Below are 18429 nucleotides of genomic sequence, written 5' to 3' on the forward strand. Positions count from 1 at the left end.
CAGGACTCTTGGGCTTCTACTTTCTTTCAGGGGGTGGACACTCTTTTCCTTCAAATCATTGGGTCACGCTCCTCTAGAAGAATGTGTCAGGGTTTTTTATTCCAATCTGTTTGTGGTTCAAAACAGACAGATTGGTCCCCTCTATCCTGGACCTGAGTTTTTTAACCATTTCATCAACACATACCACCATCAATTTGTGACATTGGCCTTTGGCCTGTGGACCTGCTCCTTGTGTTTTCATAGATCCTTGCCTAGCTCATATACTGTAGCAAAAAAATAATATAAAAATCGTGCTTGTACATATAAAGGTCCTTGGTTCCATGGTTTTCTCCGTAAAGGTCTTCCCATTTACCCAGTTTCAATTGCGCCTGTTTAGGCGGACATTTCTGTCTCTGATGTCCATGTGTCTTCACTCCCCTAACAATTCAGGATACTTCAATATCTTGGAGCTTTGAGCTATCGAACTGTCATTGATCTTCACTCTTTTGGTTGTATCCCATCGGATTTTGATCTGTGAATGCAACAGGCATGGCACAATGTCATCCAACATCATTTCCTGGCTGACAATCCTTGGCATCTTACTCTGTGTTTCTTAGGGACTCATCTTCCACCAGCATTTAGTGTTGACAAATTCCCATTAAATGTACAATCAAGTTCATACTGTCTGAATTGCCAGCAGTATGAAATCTCAACAGGGTCTATCATGACAGTGTGCTATGTTGTACTCTGAAACAGTTTCACAAACATGGCAAGAACAAGGAGAGGAGTTGTCACGGCGGGCGTGCACTCAGTATAACAGATAACGCACCAACCAGGCTCTGGGCGAGAGACAGGGGAAGGGTCACCTCCTAGCTAATCCCTGACCTCTTTCTCTGCACTGCTCAGCCCACCTACAGACCTTTAAGGTAGGTGTGAGGTGTCCCCGTGCCTAAGCTGACAAAACCCTGAATTCCCTGAGATGGTGAAGTGGGAAATAGGAGCAGCCTGCTCGCACAGAACCTGGATGGGATAGATGACGCAAAACAACCAACTAGAAACAACACTTATCTTCCTGAGGTGGAACAGACAGCCAACCTTCCTTCCTAGCTTCCAAGACCACAATGATGAGTATAATCCGATCAGCGCACTGGGCTGAGGAGCTATTTAAACTAATGACTCCACCCAGTGCACCTGATGAGGGGCGGATCCAGCACGACTCCAAAACAAACACTAAACTCGTGCTGCAATCCTGGCCGACCTCCGCACATCGTCAGAGTGGGGCATGATAGGAGTCCCACCACCCTGCTCAGCTTGATTGAAAGGTCTCTCCCTACCAGTGAGAGCACAGCAGACCCTCTCCCCTGTGGCTGGTATATTTTCCACATTGCCATTTTTAAAAGTATTTTTTTCTCTGAAACGCCACAGCATAAAACAAAGTAAAACATGGCTATCTGTCATGGAATTTTTGGCTCATCTTCCACATGTAATGATGCTCTTTGTTAGCTAGTAGATCGGTTCTCGACTATGAAACCCTTGTCTCTAATGTCCACATGCCTTAATAGTTCCTTCTGGAATTAACTCTTTAATTCAACAGCAAGTACAGTAATAGTTTGTACCATCAATGAAGCAAGAAAAAATTGTAAAAATCATTAACAGTCAGGTGTCTACATATTTTATTAGATTCTTAAAATCCTCTTAGTTGCCAAGGCTTGTTACCCAAAATCAGTGCCTGTTGCCATAAGTGCTTTAAGGCTGAATGGTCCATGTTTCAATATCTAGTTTAGGTGTCGGCAACCTCCTGCACTCCAGCTGTTGTGAAACTGTAACTTCCAACATGCTCCATCAATTTCTTTGGGAGTTCTAAGAACAGCCAAGCATGTTTGCATGCTGGGAGTTTCACCCAGCAGCTGGAGGTTGCTTACCCCTTCACTAGTTTAGAGACTTTTTCCATTTAATTAAGTTATCCCCTACCACTGGAACCCCACCGATCACGAGAACGGGGCCCCGAACTCCCTGCAGTCCCCCTGAAATTAACAGAAATGTTGGTGGAGCATGCGTTGGAAGAAGGGAAGAGTAGGTTGTTGGGGGAACCAACTCCATTTCCTTAGTACTGGAATGGTTCTGCAAATATATATGTATGTAATATGGCGTACGCATCATTTTCTTTGTGTAATATAGCTGTTTATTTTTTGAACTCACTATGGCCTTATACTTGCAAACTCCAGTTAACTGGGAGGAAAGCCAAAAAACATTCTTTTGAAGGCAGAGACCCGATTTGCCAAGAATGCTATCCTAACCCCTGCTTGCAGGGGACACTATTGCATTTTTAACCCCTTAGTGACATCATTAACTTTAGCCTTAGGGACGAATAATATTTCCCCCCTTTGTGTTCTAGCAGTCATAACAATTTTATTTATTATTTTTTTTGCGGGATTAGTTGCAGTTTTTTTAGGAACCATTTTGGGGTATACATTTTCTATTAACTTTTTATTTTATTTTTAGGTGGAAAGATAAAAAAAACAGCAATTTTTTACATTATTTTGTGCAATTTTCTTACAGCGGCTGCTTTACCTGCTCCTTTCTCTAGCTGGTACCAAACCAGAGATATGATCTTTGTATTGTTTCAAAGCTGACATTCCAAGCTTTCAATACCAGAATGACAGCAGTATGTTCAGTGCAGTGGAAGATATCACTGATAGAAATCGGGATGCTGTGAATGCAGCTGAAAGTGAAAGTTAAAGCAGGTTTTATCAGAGATTATTCCTGACTCGATTTCTAATAGTGATTTCTCCTCTGTTGCTTGGACTAATGCTGTTAATGCCAGCTTTCAAACAAGACCAGTTGCATGCTTCCGTCTGCTACCATTGAGGAAATAGCAGCGACTAAGGCTAGGTCTACACAACGACATTTGTCGCACCAATATTGCGCAACAATTTTTATAATGGCAGTCTATAGTGTCGTACTGCAACATGCGACATGCTGTGACGCAACAGTCGCAGAAAATCCATTCGAGATGCAGTGTAGTTGTGCCCTATGGTCGCGCGACAAATGTCGTTGTGTAGACCTAGCCTAAAGCAGCCCTCTCCCCTTTCTGCCCGAGGCCAGCTTGGGCAGAACAGTTAACCCACTGCCTGAGCTGGTCTCGGGCAAAAACAGTTAGATGATTAGTACAAGTAACTTAGCATATTGTGTTTTATAAGGAATGTACTGTATCTAACCTTTTCTTAAATCTATTTACACTTTCAGTCATTCTCAAATACTATCGAGCATGTTCCTTAACTTTATGGTTCAGACAGTAAAGTAAAGCTTTGGAACTTTATGGCGAAAATTGCACTTCCCCATGTGATCTGTTGGATCCTCAAAAAATAATTCATAGCATTGGTTTTATAGTGACCATTTACATAAGACATATATATTTTCTGTGTATGTATGTGTATATATATATATATATAATATCCCCATGGCACTCTACTCTTTAGCCTAATTAAATTTGGATAACCTTCATTTCTGATTAATGATTAAGAATGTTACTGTGTATCTCAGTGAATAAAAAAATCCACATAACCACATAACGTCTGTGTGGCAAAAATTCTACTTAAAGGGGTATTCCCATCTTGCAAATTCATCCTCACCTGCTGCTAGCTCTGCTGTTCACTTCCTGGTTTTCTGCTTCTGAGGCTGGGCGGGCTTAGGCAGTTTTAGTGAAGGCTGGCCACACCTCTTTATGACATCACACTGAGAACTCAGTCCTTGCGTGCTCGTTCATGTGAAGAGAATGACTCATCAGTCTTGCAGCCTGCAGTGTCTGTGAGGCCCCTCCCCCCTGCTGGGGAATCGTCACTCAGAGAGCAGTGATAAGTGAGCTCAGTGTACAGGAACATGTGGCTGTTCTGCACAGTTTTACGGTCCATTCACACGTCCGTGGTGTGTTGCGGATCCGCAAAACACCCGGCCGGCACCCCCTATAGAAATGCCTATTCTTGTCCGCAGCTGCAGACAAGAATAGGACATGTTCTATCTTTTGCGGAGCCGTGGCCCGGAAGATCAGGGCCGCGCTCTTCAGATGCGGACAGCACACTGTGTGCTATCCGCATCCATTCCGTCCCCATAGAGATTGAATGGGTCCGCACCTGTCTGAACTCTCAAAAAATCTAATTCCATATTATACATTAGCTCAAAAGCGTGTCAGCTAGTAGACTTATAATCTTTGCTTTTGTCTCCCATAAAACATGACCATCCCCCACCCACCAGCACTGATGCAGATATTTTTCCATTACAGCTGTACTCCAGTTGTGTATAAACCTTACACTATGTATCTGTAAAGATGCATATACAGCTCAGCTACATGTGTTTATCTCTTCAACCAGCACTGTGGCTGAACAGTCTCATATACAGCTCTGCTACATCTGTTTCTCTCTTCCATCATTGATGCTGACCCACCACATATACAGCTCTGCTACATCTGTCTATTTCCTTCCCCATTAGAACTGTGGCTGAACAGCAGCATATTCAGCTCTGCTACATCTGATTATCTCTTCCACCAGAATTGATGCTGACCCTCCACAAATATATTGTTACATCTGTCTATTCCCTTCACCATTAGTTCTGTGGCTGAACAGCAGCTTATTCAGCTCTGCTACATCTGTCTCTGCCAGTACCCTTTAGCACCGTGGCAGAACCGCTTCCTATACAGCTCTGCTACATCTATCTTTGCCAGTACCCTCTAGCACTGTGGAAGAACCGCTTCCTATACAGCTCTGCTACATCTGTCTCCGCCAGTACCCTCTAGCACTTTGGCACAATCGCTTCAGATACATCTTTGCTACATCTGTCTTCCCCTCCCCCACTAGCACTCTGGTTCAGATACAGCTTTGAGATATATATATTTCCATATAAGGGCGGGGGGGGGGGGGGGAAATGACACGGACAAAAAATACTTTCTTGTGCATGAGCCCTAAGGGTAGGTTCACACTGAGGTTTTTTGAGGCAGATTTCTTTTACATTTCCGATTCCTTTCGAACCCACTTCTAGTTTTGAATGAAAAAACTGCAGGAAAATTTGCCTCAAAACCTCCTCCAAAAATCTGTGAGAACCTACCCTTATTCATGTCCTTTTACGTAAATAACAGAAAAATAACGGGGCATATCTGTCAGTTTTCTGGACAAAATACTGTATTTATGAAGCGCTTCTCTGTACCATGCCCCAGTATGTAGCCAATTTACTACCTCATAAAAGAGCGCATTGGGCTGCCTATTTCTATACAGCAGGTCCTAGCTTTTTTTTTTTTGTATTATTAGTAGCCATAGCTTTTTTATTTTTTAACCGATTGTCTTAGGTAGGGGCTCATTATTTGCGGGTTGAGATGACTGTTTGATTGGTACTATTTGGGGGGGGGGGGAAGCCCTTTTGATCGCTTGGTGTTGCACTTTTTGTCATGGAAGGTGACAAAAAATACCCTTTTTTTTTTTTCTTTTTTTTTAACCACCTCCCGACCGCCTAACGCACGGATGTGTCCGGAAGGTGGTTGATTCATTCCTCCTGGACGCATCCGTGCGTCATCTCGCGAGACGCGAGATTTCCTGTGAACGCTCACAGGAACGGAAGGTAAGAGAGTAGATCTCCAGCCTGCCAGCGGCGATCGTTCGCTGGCAGGCTGGAGATGTGATTTTTTTTAACCCCTAACAGGTATATTAGACGCTGTTATGATAACAGCGTCTAATATACCTGCTACCTGGTCCTCTGGTGGTCCCCTTTGTTTGGATCGACCACCAGAGGACACAGGTAGCTCAGTAAAGTAGCACCAACCACCACTACACTACACTACACCCCCCGTCACTTATTAACCCCTTATTCACCCCAGATCACCCCATATAGACTCCCTGATCACCCCCCTGTCATTGATCACCCCCCTGTCATTGATAACCCCCTGTAAGGCTCCATTCAGAGGTCCGTATGAATTTTACGGATACACTGATAGATGGATCGGATCCGCAAAACACATACGGACGTCTGAATGGAGCCTTACAGGGGAGTGATCAATGACGGAGGTGATCACCCCATATAGACTCCCTGATCACCCCCCTGTCATTGATCGTCCCCCTGTCAGGCTGCATTCAGATGTCCGTATGATTTTTACGGATCCACTGATACATGGATCGGATCCGCAAAACACATATGGACATCTGAATGGAGCCTTATAGGGGGGTGATCAATGACAGGGGGGTGATCACCCCATATAGACTCCCTGATCACCCCCCTGTCATTGATCACCCCCCTGTCATTGATCACCCCATATAGACTCCTTGATCACCCCCCCCTGTCATTGATCACCCCCCTGTCATTGATCACCCCCTGTAAGTCTCCATTCAGACATTTTTTTGGCCCAAGTTAGCGGAAATTATTATTTTTTTTCTTACAAAGTCTCATATTCCACTAACTTGTGTCAAAAAATAAAATCTCACATGAACTCACCATACCCCTCACGGAATCCAAATGCGTAAAATTTTTTAGACATTTATATTCCAGAATTCTTCTCACGCTTTAGGGCCCCTAGAATGCCAGGGCAGTATAAATACCCCACATGTGACCCCATTTCGGAAAGAAGACACCCCAAGGTATTCCGTGAGGGGCATATTGAGTCCATGAAAGATTGAAATTTTTGTCCCAAGTTAGCGGAAAGGGAGACTTTGTGAGAAAAAAAATAAAAAATATCAATTTCCGCTAACTTGTGCCAAAAAAAATAATAATTCTATGAACTCGCCATGCCCCTCATTGAATACCTTGGGGTGTCTTCTTTCCAAAATGGGGTCACATGTGGGGTATTTATACTTCCCTAGCATTTTAGGCGCCCCAAAGCGTGAGAAGAAGTCTGGTATCCAAATGTCTAAAAATGCCCTCCTAAAAGGAATTTGGGCACCTTTGCGCATCTAGGCTGCAAAAAAGTGTCACACATCTGGTATCGCCGTACTCAGGAGAAGTTGGGCAATGTGTTTTGGGGTGTCATTTTACATATACCCATGCTGGGTGAGAGAAATATCTTGGTCAAATGCCAACTTTGTATAAAAAAATGGGAAAAGTTGTCTTTTGCCAAGATATTTCTCTCACCCAGCATGGGTATATGTAAATTGACACCCCAGAACACATTCCCCAACTTCTCCTGAATACGGAGATACCACATGTGTGACACTTTTTTGCAGCCTAGGTGGGCAAAGGGCCCCACATTCCAAAGAGCACCTTTAGGATTTCACAGGTCATTTACCTACTTACCACACATTAGGGCCCCTGGAAAATGCCAGGGCAGTATAACTACCCCACAAGTGACCCCATTTTGGAAAGAAGACACCCCAAGGTATTCCGTGAGGGGCATGGCGAGTTCCTAGAATTTTTAATTTTTTGTCACAAGTTAGTGGAAAATTATGATTTTATTTTTTATTTTTTTTCTTACAAAGTCTCATATTCCGCTAACTTGTGACAAAAATAAAAACTTCCATGAACTCACTATGCCCATCAGCGAATACCTTGGGGTGTCTTCTTTCCAAAATGGGGTCACTTGTGGGGTAGTTATACTGCCCTGGCATTCTAGGGGCCCAAATGTGTGGTAAGGAGTTTGAAATCAAATTCTGTAAAAAATGACCAGTGAAATCCGAAAGGTGCTCTTTGGAATATGGGCCCCTTTGCCCACCTAGGCTGCAAAAAAGTGTCACACATCTGGTATCTCTGTATTCAAGAGAAGTTGGGGAATGTGTTTTGGGGTGTCATTTTACATATACCCATGCTGGGTGAGAGAAATATCTTGGCAAAAGACAACTTTTCCCATTTTTTTTTATACAAAGTTGTCTTTTGCCAAGATATTTCTCTCACCCAGCATGGGTATATGTAAAATGACACCCCAAAACACATTCCCCAACTTCTCCTGAATACGGAGATACCACATGTGTGACACTTTTTTGCAGCCTAGGTGGGCAAAGGGGCCCACATTCCAAAGAGCACCTTTCGGATTTCACCAGCCATTTTTTACAGAATTTGATTTCAAACTCCTTACCACACATTTGGGCCCCTAGAATGCCAGGGCAGTATAACTACCCCACAAGTGACCCCATTTTAGAAAGAAGACACCCCAGGGTATTCGCTGATGGGCATAGTGAGTTCATGGAAGTTTTTATTTTTTGTCACAAGTTAGTGAAATATGAGACTTTGTAAGGAAAAAAAAAAAAGATCATCATTTTACGCTAACTTGTGACAAAAAATAAAAAGTTCTATGAACTCACTATGCCCATCAGCGAATACCTTTGGGTGTCTACTTTCCAAAATGGGGTCATTTGTGGGGTGTTTGTAGTGTCTGGCCATTGTAGAACCTCAGGAAACATGACAGGTGCTCAGAAAGTCAGAGCTGCTTCAAAAAGCGGAAATTCACATTTTTGTACCATAGTTTGTAAACGCTATAACTTTTACCCAAACCATTTTTTTTTTTTACCCAAACATTTTATTTTTTTTCAAAGACATGTAGAACAATAAATTTAGAGCAAAATTTTTATATGGATCTTGTTTTTTTTTGAAAATTTTACAACTGAAAGTGAAAAATGTCATTTTTTTGCAAAAAAAATCGTTACATTTTGATTAATAACAAAAAAGTAAAAATGTCAGCAGCAATGAAATACCACCAAATGAAAGCTCTATTAATGAGAAGAAAAGGAGGTAAAATTCATTTGGGTGGTAAGTTGCATGACCGAGCAATAAACGGTGAAAGTAGTGTAGGTCAGAAGTGTAAAAAGTGGCCTGGTCTTTCAGGGTGTTTAAGCTATGGGGGCTGAGGTGGTTAATGGTGTTCACCTTAGGGGTTAGCTCATGTGATATTTTTATAGAGCCGGTCGTTACGGACGCGGCGATAGAGAATATGTATACTTTTTCGAATTTTATTTAAAGGGTTTCTATCACTTCGTTTCACATAATTAGCTGTCAGACACTAGCGATCCGCTAGTGTCTGCTCTGCCAAACCATCCTAATATAATTGCTTTTGGGGCAGCCGTTTTGCTAAAAAAAGAACTTTTATTAATATGCTAATGAGCCTCTAGGTGCTATGGGGCGTCATTAGCACCTAGAGGCTCCGTCTACCTTCACAAACTGCCGCCGCCCAGCACGTTCCTCCAGCCCGCCCATCTCCTCCGGAATGCGATACTCCCTGTGAGCGTATGTATTCGGCGCATGCTCAGTGAATGTCTGACCGCTTCCCTGCTCAGACATCTCCACTGCGCCTGCGCGATGACGTCATAGTGCTCCGAGGAACAGGCGCAGTGGTGATGTCTGAGCAGGGAAGCGGTCAGACATTCACTGCGCATGCGCCGAATACAGGCGCTCACAGGGAGGATCGCATTCAGGAGGAGATAGGCGGGCTGGAGGGACGCGCTGGGCGGCGGCAGTTTGTGAAGGTAGACGGAGCCTCTAGGTGCTAATGACGCCCCCATAGCACCTAGAGGCTCATTAGCATATTAATAAAAGTTCTTTTTTTAGCAAAACGGCTGCCCCAAAAGCAATTATATTAGGATGGTTTGGCAGAGCAGACACTAGCGGATCGCTAGTGTCTGACAGCTAATTATGTGAAACGAAGTGATAGAAACCCTTTAAGTTTTACACAATAATAGCATTTTTGAAACAGTGTCTCCATAGTCTGAGAGCCATAGCTTTTTTATTTTTTGGCCGATTGTCTTCGGTAGGGGCTCATATTTTGCGGGATGAGGTGACTGTTTAATTGGTACTATTTTAGGAAGCATACACCCTTTTGATCGCTTGGTGTTGCACTTTTTGTGACAGTAGGTGACCAAAAAATTTCTTTTTTGGCCGTGTTTTTTTTTTTTTTTTTTACGTTGTTCACCTGAGAGGTTAGGTCATGTGATATTTTTATAGAGCTGGTCGTTACGGACGTGGCAATTCCAAGCATGTTTAGGGTATTTTATTTTCTTTGTTTTTACTGAATTATCAAATTGCGTATATGGGAAAAATGTAAGATTATTATTTTTTTTTACTTTTTTTTTTTTTTTTTAATTGACACTTTTTTTACTCTGACCCACTCGGTTCTTGAAGATCCACTGGGTCTGATGCCTCTATAATACACTGCAGTATAGTGTAATGCAGTGTATTTTCTATTACAATTAGCCTGGTCAGGCTAAGTGTAATTAGAAAATAGTCGTGGCCAAAAGTTTTGAGAATGACACAAATATTAGTTTTCACAAAGTTTGCTGCTAAACTGCTTTTAGATCATTGTTTCAGTTGTTTCTGTGATGTAGTGAAATATAATTACACGCACTTCATACGTTTCAAAGGCTTTTATCGACAATTACATGACATTTATGCAAAGAGTCAGTATTTGCAGTGTTGGCCCTTCTTTTTCAGGACCTCTGCAATTCGACTGGGTATGCTCTCAATCAACTTCTGGGCCAATTCCTGACTGATAGCAACCCATTCTTTCATAATCAATTCTTGGAGTTTGTCAGAATTAGTGGGTTTTTGTTTGTCCATCCGCCTCTTGAGGATTGACCACAAGTTCTCAATGGGATTAAGATCTGGGGAGTTTCCAGGCCATGGACCCAAAATGTCAACGTTTTGGTCCCCGAGCCACTTAGTTATCACTTTTGCCTTATGGCACGGTGCTCCATCGTGCTGGAAAATGCATTGTTCTTCACCAAACAGTTGTTGGATTGTTGGAAGAAGTTGCTGTTGGAGGGTGTTTTGGTACCATTCTTTATTCATGGCTGTGTTTTGGGCAAAATTGTGAGTGAGCCCACTCCCTGGATGAGAAGCAACCCCACACATGAATGGTCTCAGGATACTTTACTGTTGGCATGACACAGGGACTGATGGTAACGCTCACCTTTTCTTCTCTGGACAAGCCCTTTTTCCAGATGCCCCAAACAATCGGAAAGAGGCTTCATCGGAGAATATGACTTTGCCCCAGTCCTCAGCAGTCCATTCACCAAACTTTCTGCAGAAGATCAATCTGTCCCTGATGTTTTTTTTGGAGAGAAGTGGCTTCTTTGCTGCCCTTCTTGACACCAGGCCATCTTCCAAAAGTCTTCGCCTCACTGTGCGTGCAGATGCGCTCACACCTCCCTGCTGCCATTCCTGAGCAAGCTCTGCGCTGGGTGGCATTCCGATCCTGCAGCCGAACTCCTCTTTAGGAGACGATCCTGGCGCTTGCTGGACTTTCTCGGACGCCCCTGAAGCCTTCTTAACAAGAATTGAACCTCTTTCCTTGAAGTTCTTGATGATCCTATAAATTGTTGATGAGGTGCAATCTTAGTAGCCACAATATCCTTGCCTGTGAAGCCATTTTTATGCAACGCAATGATGGTGCACACGCGTTTCTTTGCAGTCACATGGTTAACAATGGAAGAACAATGATTTCAAGCATCACCCTCCTTTTAACATGTCAAGTCTGCCATTTTAACCCAATCAGCCTGACATAATGATCTCCAGCTTTGTGCTCGTCAAGATTCTCACCTAAGTAACAAGACGATTACTGAAATGATCTCAGCAGGTCCTTCAATGACAGCAATGAAATGCAGTGGAAAGGTTTTTTTGGATGAAGTTCATTTTCATGGCAAAGAAGGACTATGCAATTCATCTGATCACTCTTCATAACATTCTGGAGTATATGCAAATTGCTATTATAAAAACTTAAGCAGCAGCTTTTCCAATTTCCAATATTTATGTAATTCTCAAAACTTTTGGCCACGACTGTACACTGCAGTACACTATACTGCATGGTCAGTTAGTCAGCATTATACTTACATGCTGGGTGGCCGGGCCGGCGCTCCTTCTTGTAACTCGCAGGTCTGTGCGATGCATTGCTATAAGCATAAGCAATGCGCCGCACAGACCTGTGAGTTACAAGAAGAAGGAGCGCCGGCCCGGCCACCCAGCATGTAAGTATAATGCGGACTAACTGACCATGGCAGCCAGGACTTCACGTAGCGTCCTGGCTGCCATGGTAACCGATCGGCAGCCCCAGCATTACACTGACTGGGACTCCGATCGGAACTGCTGCTGCCACCAATGATGTGGGGGACGGGGGGGGGGACTGCGGGGGGAGGATGACACCATTCCTCTGATAGGACACCATTCCCCCCCCCCCACACGGCCTTCTCCTTCTGTTTGGGCGGCTGCGCACAGTGTGAGTAGAGAGGCTGGCCACTAGATCGCCAAGGAAACTCTGCGCAAGCGCGGCCCATGGATGTTGGCAGGCGAGCTGTGGCCGTATCCATGGGCAGCGAACATAATCGAATAGGAGACTTCAATTAGAGAGCCACAATTAGTTTTTTTTTAAAGCAATATATTTTAGACAAATTTTCCCTGGGGGTTATATAATTAAATTAAAATATATCATGAAGAATGGGAATACCCCTTTAACTGTGTGAAATTCTGGTATGTGCTGTAAACCTACATACTTTTAATGAATTAATGGTCTTCCGCAGGACTATAACCTTATACAGGGCTTGGAAAATGCCTGGAATCTAGTAGCAAATGCACATAGAAAACTGTCCAAACCTTTTGGTTGTTTTAATCATCTGTCTCCAGCATTTAGTCAGCCTCAGAAATAAATTAAGTTAAATAATTACTGTTATTTATTATTTCACCTCACAGATTTGAGCTAAATGGTCGAAGAAGACCAGAAACGCCATCATCCTCTTCGTCTTCATCTTCAAATTCTTCTTCGCCCTCCTCATCAGAGTATGATGACTCGTCAGATCAGGACTGGGAAGAAGAAGAAGGCTTGAGTAAAAAAGAGAGAGAAAAAGAAGGGTAGAGCGAGACTTACAGCGGCGGAGAGAACGTGAGCGACGGCAGAGGGAAAGATCTCGGCAGCGGCATGAGGAGAGGCTACCATGTCCAGGATTCCTTCTGTGCACAGGCCTCTTACACCACCACCATCTCTGCTACTCCACCCTCACCTCCCGAATGCACCCTACTGTTTGACATGGTTTGAGATTGAAGGTTTACATTGTCTTGTCAAGAAGCTTGAGTCTCTTCCTCTACACAAGAAGTGCCTTCCTGATGGTATTCATGACCCGGACGCTCTAATCGCTGACATCACGGTGAGTGTATTCAAAAAATGTTGTTGTGATGCTGCACGACAAAGCTGTTGTTTATTTTATTTAAAATCTAGACCTCCTAATCTATGTCTTTTAGCATATTACAGTTGTATTTTTTTCACCTTTTTGTCTTCAGATTACAAGAACACTAACATTACACAATGCTTTGCTGTGGAGTTCAAAATTTTTCTTATATTTTGGTCTGCACAACGGATGTTCCTGGCAGGGTTTTTTTATGGCTTAGTAGTGTAAGGATACTGTAACACTGCGTTGTTGGATTCCGGCAGGCAGTTCCGTCGCAATCTGTATGCAAACGGATACCATTTGTAGACTGATCCGGATGTGGATCCGTTCACAAATGCATTGCAATACCGTATCCGTCTCTCGGTTGTCATCCGGAAAAAACTGATCCGGTATCTATCTTTTTCACATTTTTAAAGGTCTGCGCATGCAAAACCATATCTTTTTTCCGAAACACTTGGGCAGTAATGCATTTCAATAGAAAATAATGCCGTGTCAAGTGTTCCGGAATTTTGGATGGAGAACAATTACTGCAGCATGCTGCGGTATTTTCTCCGTCCAAAAACCGTTACAGTGACTGAAGACATCCTAATGCATACTGAACGGATTGATTTCCATTCAGAATGCATTAAGATAAAACATCTGTTTTTTTCCAGTATTGAGCCCTAGGAAGGAACTTGATTCCGAAAAAAGTTTACGCAAATGTGAAAGTACCCTTAGAGCTCTCTAGCGCTTTTTAGCAATTTGGGGGTGGGTTCAGCACAATAGTTAACAATGAAGTACTGCAAAGGTACCCAGTGAAAATGATTGATATTCTTATACATAGAGCTTTGTTATTTGGGACAGATGCTGGACTAATAACGAGTTCTATCGACAAAATACAAGTAGAGTGGCACTTGTTTAAAAGGACTTTTCACACGGGCCGATACAAAATGAATGGAAAAATGATTAATTATTACAAATCATTCGTCCCCATTCAGCTGCATATTGTCAAGTGATATGTACAAGTAATATTTCAGCTTCTCATTGAGAATACATTCACATTGACTTGGATTTCTTTGAGTGCTGCAGTTTCTTCCCGCATAGGTGACCATGTAGGTTTTGGGGTCCAGCCCTCTTGAATCTCTGCACCCATAGAGTGTTGTTTTGGAAGTATGACATTTATGGCAGTGTGATTATCGGGGGCAGTAGTTGTGGCTGTGACTGAAAACTCTGATTATGGCAGTTTTAAACTTGTGATGCGGCATTCAGTAGAGACCCCTGCATAAAAAAGGAGGCATAGTGATCACAAGGTGATGGCCAAGACTGGCAGTGTGAAAGGAAATCTGTCATCAGGTTTATGCTGCCTGATCTGAGGTTGGTGTATAGTAGTTACTGAGACCCGATTCTCAGGGGCGGACTAGGAGCTTTAAAGTGGACCTGGAAAAAAAAAACTGAAAGAAGCCCCATGTTGTAGGCAGGGCAGAATAAGTAGGAAGGGACAACACAAGCCACAAGTAGGCAGGGACAATAGAAGTAGGTAGGACCAGCAATGCTACAGTGCAGCGCAAAATATCACCCTATGACAAGGACAGTTAGGACTCATTCAGACGGCCGTATGAATAAGTCTGCATCCATTCCCCAATTTTGTGGAAATGGTGCGGACCCATTCATTTTAATGGGGCCGCAAAAGATGTCCACATCCGTAGTTCCAGTTCTGCTGCTCCGCAGAAAAGATGGAACATATCCTATTCTTGTCCGCAATCACTGACAAGAATAGGCAGTTTCTATTATGGTTGTGGCCATATGCGGTCTGCAAATTACGGAACGCACACGGCCGGTATCCGTGTTTTGCGGATCCGCAAAGCACTACGGCCGTCTGAATGGGCCCTGCCCTAATACAGTCAAATTCAGGAGGGCACCTGCGGAAGGCTGGCCAGATGTATAAGTACCTGATGCACCTAGCATTAATTAATGCTGAAAGCATCAGGGTGTCCATGTACCTGGTCAGTGGCCATGAGGAGGGCGTTGGGCGGCCCTCTGGGAATCGGCCCACCGGGACAATTTCCCTGTAGTGTATATGGCCAGGTCCGCCCCTGCCGATTCTCATTATGTATCACCAACTGGGTTTCTTGCTGTAGTCTTCATAAAAAAAAAAAAAATGTTAATCTGCTGCAGCGCTGCTGGTCTGCTCAGTAATGGATGATGACCGTGTGCTGCAGTTCAGTATTTTATGAGCAGTGGCTCCCTCCGCTGCTGATGAGTAGTTTTCTGGCCTAGTAAACATTGTAAAACCCTCATGAGGTTGGAGCCAATTTTTTCCTTATTTTAGGGGAAAAAATTTCTTCCCGACTCCTATCAGGCAATCAGAATGACTCCCTGGATCAACGACCCCTCTCTAGTAACTATAGCCTGTAATATTATTACGCTCCAGAAACACATCCAGGCCCCTCTTGAATTCCTTTATTGTACTCACCATCACCACCTCCTCAGGCAGAGAGTTCCATAGTCTCACTGCTCTTACCATAAAGAATCCTCTTCTATGTTAGTGTACAAACCTTCTTTCATCCAAAGGCAGAGGATGTCCCCTTGTCACAGTCACAGTCCTGGGGATAAATAGATGATGGGAGAGATCTCTGTACTGACCCCTGATATATTTATACATAGTTATTACATCTCCCCTCAGTCGTCTTTTTTTCTAAAGTGAATAACCCTAATGTTGATAATCTTTCAGGGTACTGTAGTCCCCCATTCCAGTTATTACTTTAGTCACCCTCCTCTGAACTCTAGCCCTGCTATGCTTAGCCACAGTATAGACATGTTTTTTTGTCATCCACAAGACATGAAAGAACAATGCAATTTGGATGTAATGGAACGTCCATTTGCAGGAAGATGTTAAAGGGTTTTCCAGGATATAAATATTAATTACTTGTTAGTATATGTGAATATAAGATCAGCACCCTGCCAGTCAGCTGTTTTTTAGGACTTGAGTTGCTAGAACCAGGTGCAGAAATGACACGGCTCCATCGCTGGTTCTGCAGCACCACTCCCATTCAAGTGAAAGGGAGCAGCTCTTCATTTCCATTGTTTGGTTTCTAGTAGGGTTGCATGAGGCATCGCAATATCGATACGATTTCGATACTTTCTTGTGTCTACCAGATCATTACTGGCATTATCAGTATTTCAATACTAAGCTACTCTGTCACTCAGGTTAGTAATAGCGAGTCTGGTCCAGGTCTACAGATAACATCACGTGCACTAAGGTGCTGGTAGGATATATTGAACTGCTGGTAATTTTCAGTAGCCAAGTCCCTGCTCTGCTCTATGGAGTCCCAGTCAGTGCTCTGACAACGAAGGGCGATGCCCTGGGGCAGAGGCCCCTCCACCTTCTGACAGTGCTTGGGGATACCCCTTTTTATTTAACTTTTATTCTGTCTCTTCTTTGGGCCTGGAACCTAGGACCACAACCTGCTGTATGGGAAGCAGAAACTTTACCAGTGAGCCTCTCACTCCTAGCCTGACTCTTTGGGTCAGGAGTGAGGGTTATTACCTGCAGATCTCACTCCAAAATATCTTGGGCTGTATCTCTGTGCTATATAGGCTGACATATTCCAGGTTGAAGCAGCCTTCACCTCAGCTGGCCAGCATGGAGGACGAGAGACTGGGTGCTCACAGGCTGCAGGGACAGAAGCAGTGGTATAAATCCTCCTGTTCCTATGTAACTGTACATGACCCCAGGTAAGGGGTACGGCTGGGATCACATTGACATTTTTGTTTCCGTTGTTATGTCCATTATGGGAGCAGAACAGTTAAAATAATGGAAGCAGCGTTTCTGTAATGTGACTGAAACAGTTTCCTGACAGACCTCACTGACTATAATGGAATCTGGTTTCCATTAGAAAACTCTGTATCTTACTGGACACGAAAGCACAGCATCCTGTATTTTTGACGGAACCTGCAACAGAGGCTACTAATGGTGCCACCGATTTAGTGCATACTTGCTCTCTGTCACAAACTGGGCTTATGCATAGGGCTGTTTCAGGTAACGATAACCTCAATTGTTTCAGGTAACGATAACCTCACACAATCTGTCAGTGAATATATTGACCAAATATTGAGACCTTTCGTAACTACCCTACCTTCATATATCAAGGACACCAAAGATCTTCTCCTAAAGATTAACGATATCACAATAACACCAGACACGATTTTAGCAAGTTTGGATGTTGAATCACTCTACAGTAACATCCAACATTCTTGGAAATACACGCAGTAGAGTCCTATCTAAACACTAGAAGCCAGAATTTTAATAAGCACAATAAGTTTGTTTTACTATCACTTAGGTTTGTTTTGGAGCACAACTATTTTATTTTTCAGGGGCAATTCTATAAACAAATTAATGGGACTGCTATGGGGACGTCATGTGCCCCCACTTATGCAAATTTATTTTTGGGGTGGTGGGAAAATAATCACATGTTCACGGAGGGAATGTCATCATATATCTGTCACATTATATTTTGGGGCAGATATATAGACGACATTCTCATCCTATGGGATGGGGGTCACTTATTATTTCACGAGTTCACTCAGAAATTAAATGATAATAGTATAGGTATCAAATACACCTATGAGATCCAGGAAAATTAGATTGTGTTCCTTGACCTAAAAATAAAAAAGGCAGAGAGTGGTCATCTAGTGACAGAGGTTTTCAGAAAACCAACGTCAACGAATAGTTACCTGCACTGGGACAGCTGGCACCCCACCTCTCTTAAGAAGGGAATTCCTGTAGGCCAGTATTTGAGGGCACGTCGAAATTGTTCGGATGAGGCCTCGTTTTCCAAAGAAAGTGGACAACTCTTTCAGAGATTTAGGAAGAGAGAATATCCTAAAAAAACTCTAAAAAACGCATACAATAGAGCCAACAGAGCTAAGAGAGAAGATCTTCTTAAAGAAACTCCCCCCCAAAAAAGTGATGTCATCAGATGTATAGGTACCTATGATGGGTACAATAAAGAAATATATGGAATCCTAAGGAAACACTGGCATGTAATAAAATCAGATAGAGATCTAAATATGGTACTCACCCCGAACCCATCAGTAACATATAGGAGGGGCACCAATCTTAAAGATCAATTGGTGCACAGCCACTTGACGGAGAGGGGGTTAAACTCCGAAAAACCTGTTGAAAGATACCGAGGATCATCGCCATGTGGAGAGTGCTCCTTCTGTAGATATGCCCCCCGCATAAAAAAGTATACCAACCCTACGGATAAAAAGGAGTACGAAATAAAACAACTCATCACATGCAAAACGCAGGGAGTGGTGTATCTGGCATCTTGCCCATGCCCTAAACTATATTTGGGCA

At 43.2% G+C, this 18429-nt stretch overlaps 2 protein-coding genes across 3 annotated transcripts in view; both read left to right on the forward strand.

Moving 5' to 3' along the window:
- Window positions 1-12729, forward strand: part of LOC121003263 (lysine-specific demethylase 2A-like) — a 203028-nt gene extending 190299 nt beyond the window's left edge. Inside the window, exon 12 of the mRNA XM_040434964.1 lies at window positions 12616-12729. Coding sequence (XP_040290898.1) covers window positions 12616-12626 — 11 coding nt within the window. The 3' untranslated portion in view covers window positions 12627-12729. The remainder of the gene's footprint in view (window positions 1-12615) is intronic.
- Window positions 12730-12776: 47 nt separating this feature from the next.
- The window catches only part of KDM2A (lysine demethylase 2A), a 103856-nt gene continuing 98203 nt past the window's right edge, over window positions 12777-18429 (forward strand). For both annotated transcript variants that reach the window (XM_040434957.1, XM_040434958.1), the window contains exon 1: window positions 12777-13067. In XM_040434957.1, coding sequence (XP_040290891.1) covers window positions 12858-13067 — 210 coding nt within the window. In that variant the 5' untranslated portion in view covers window positions 12777-12857. The remainder of the gene's footprint in view (window positions 13068-18429) is intronic.

The sequence above is a fragment of the Bufo bufo genome, chromosome 6 (assembly GCF_905171765.1).
Source record: "Bufo bufo chromosome 6, aBufBuf1.1, whole genome shotgun sequence".
Taxonomy (NCBI): domain Eukaryota; kingdom Metazoa; phylum Chordata; class Amphibia; order Anura; family Bufonidae; genus Bufo; species Bufo bufo.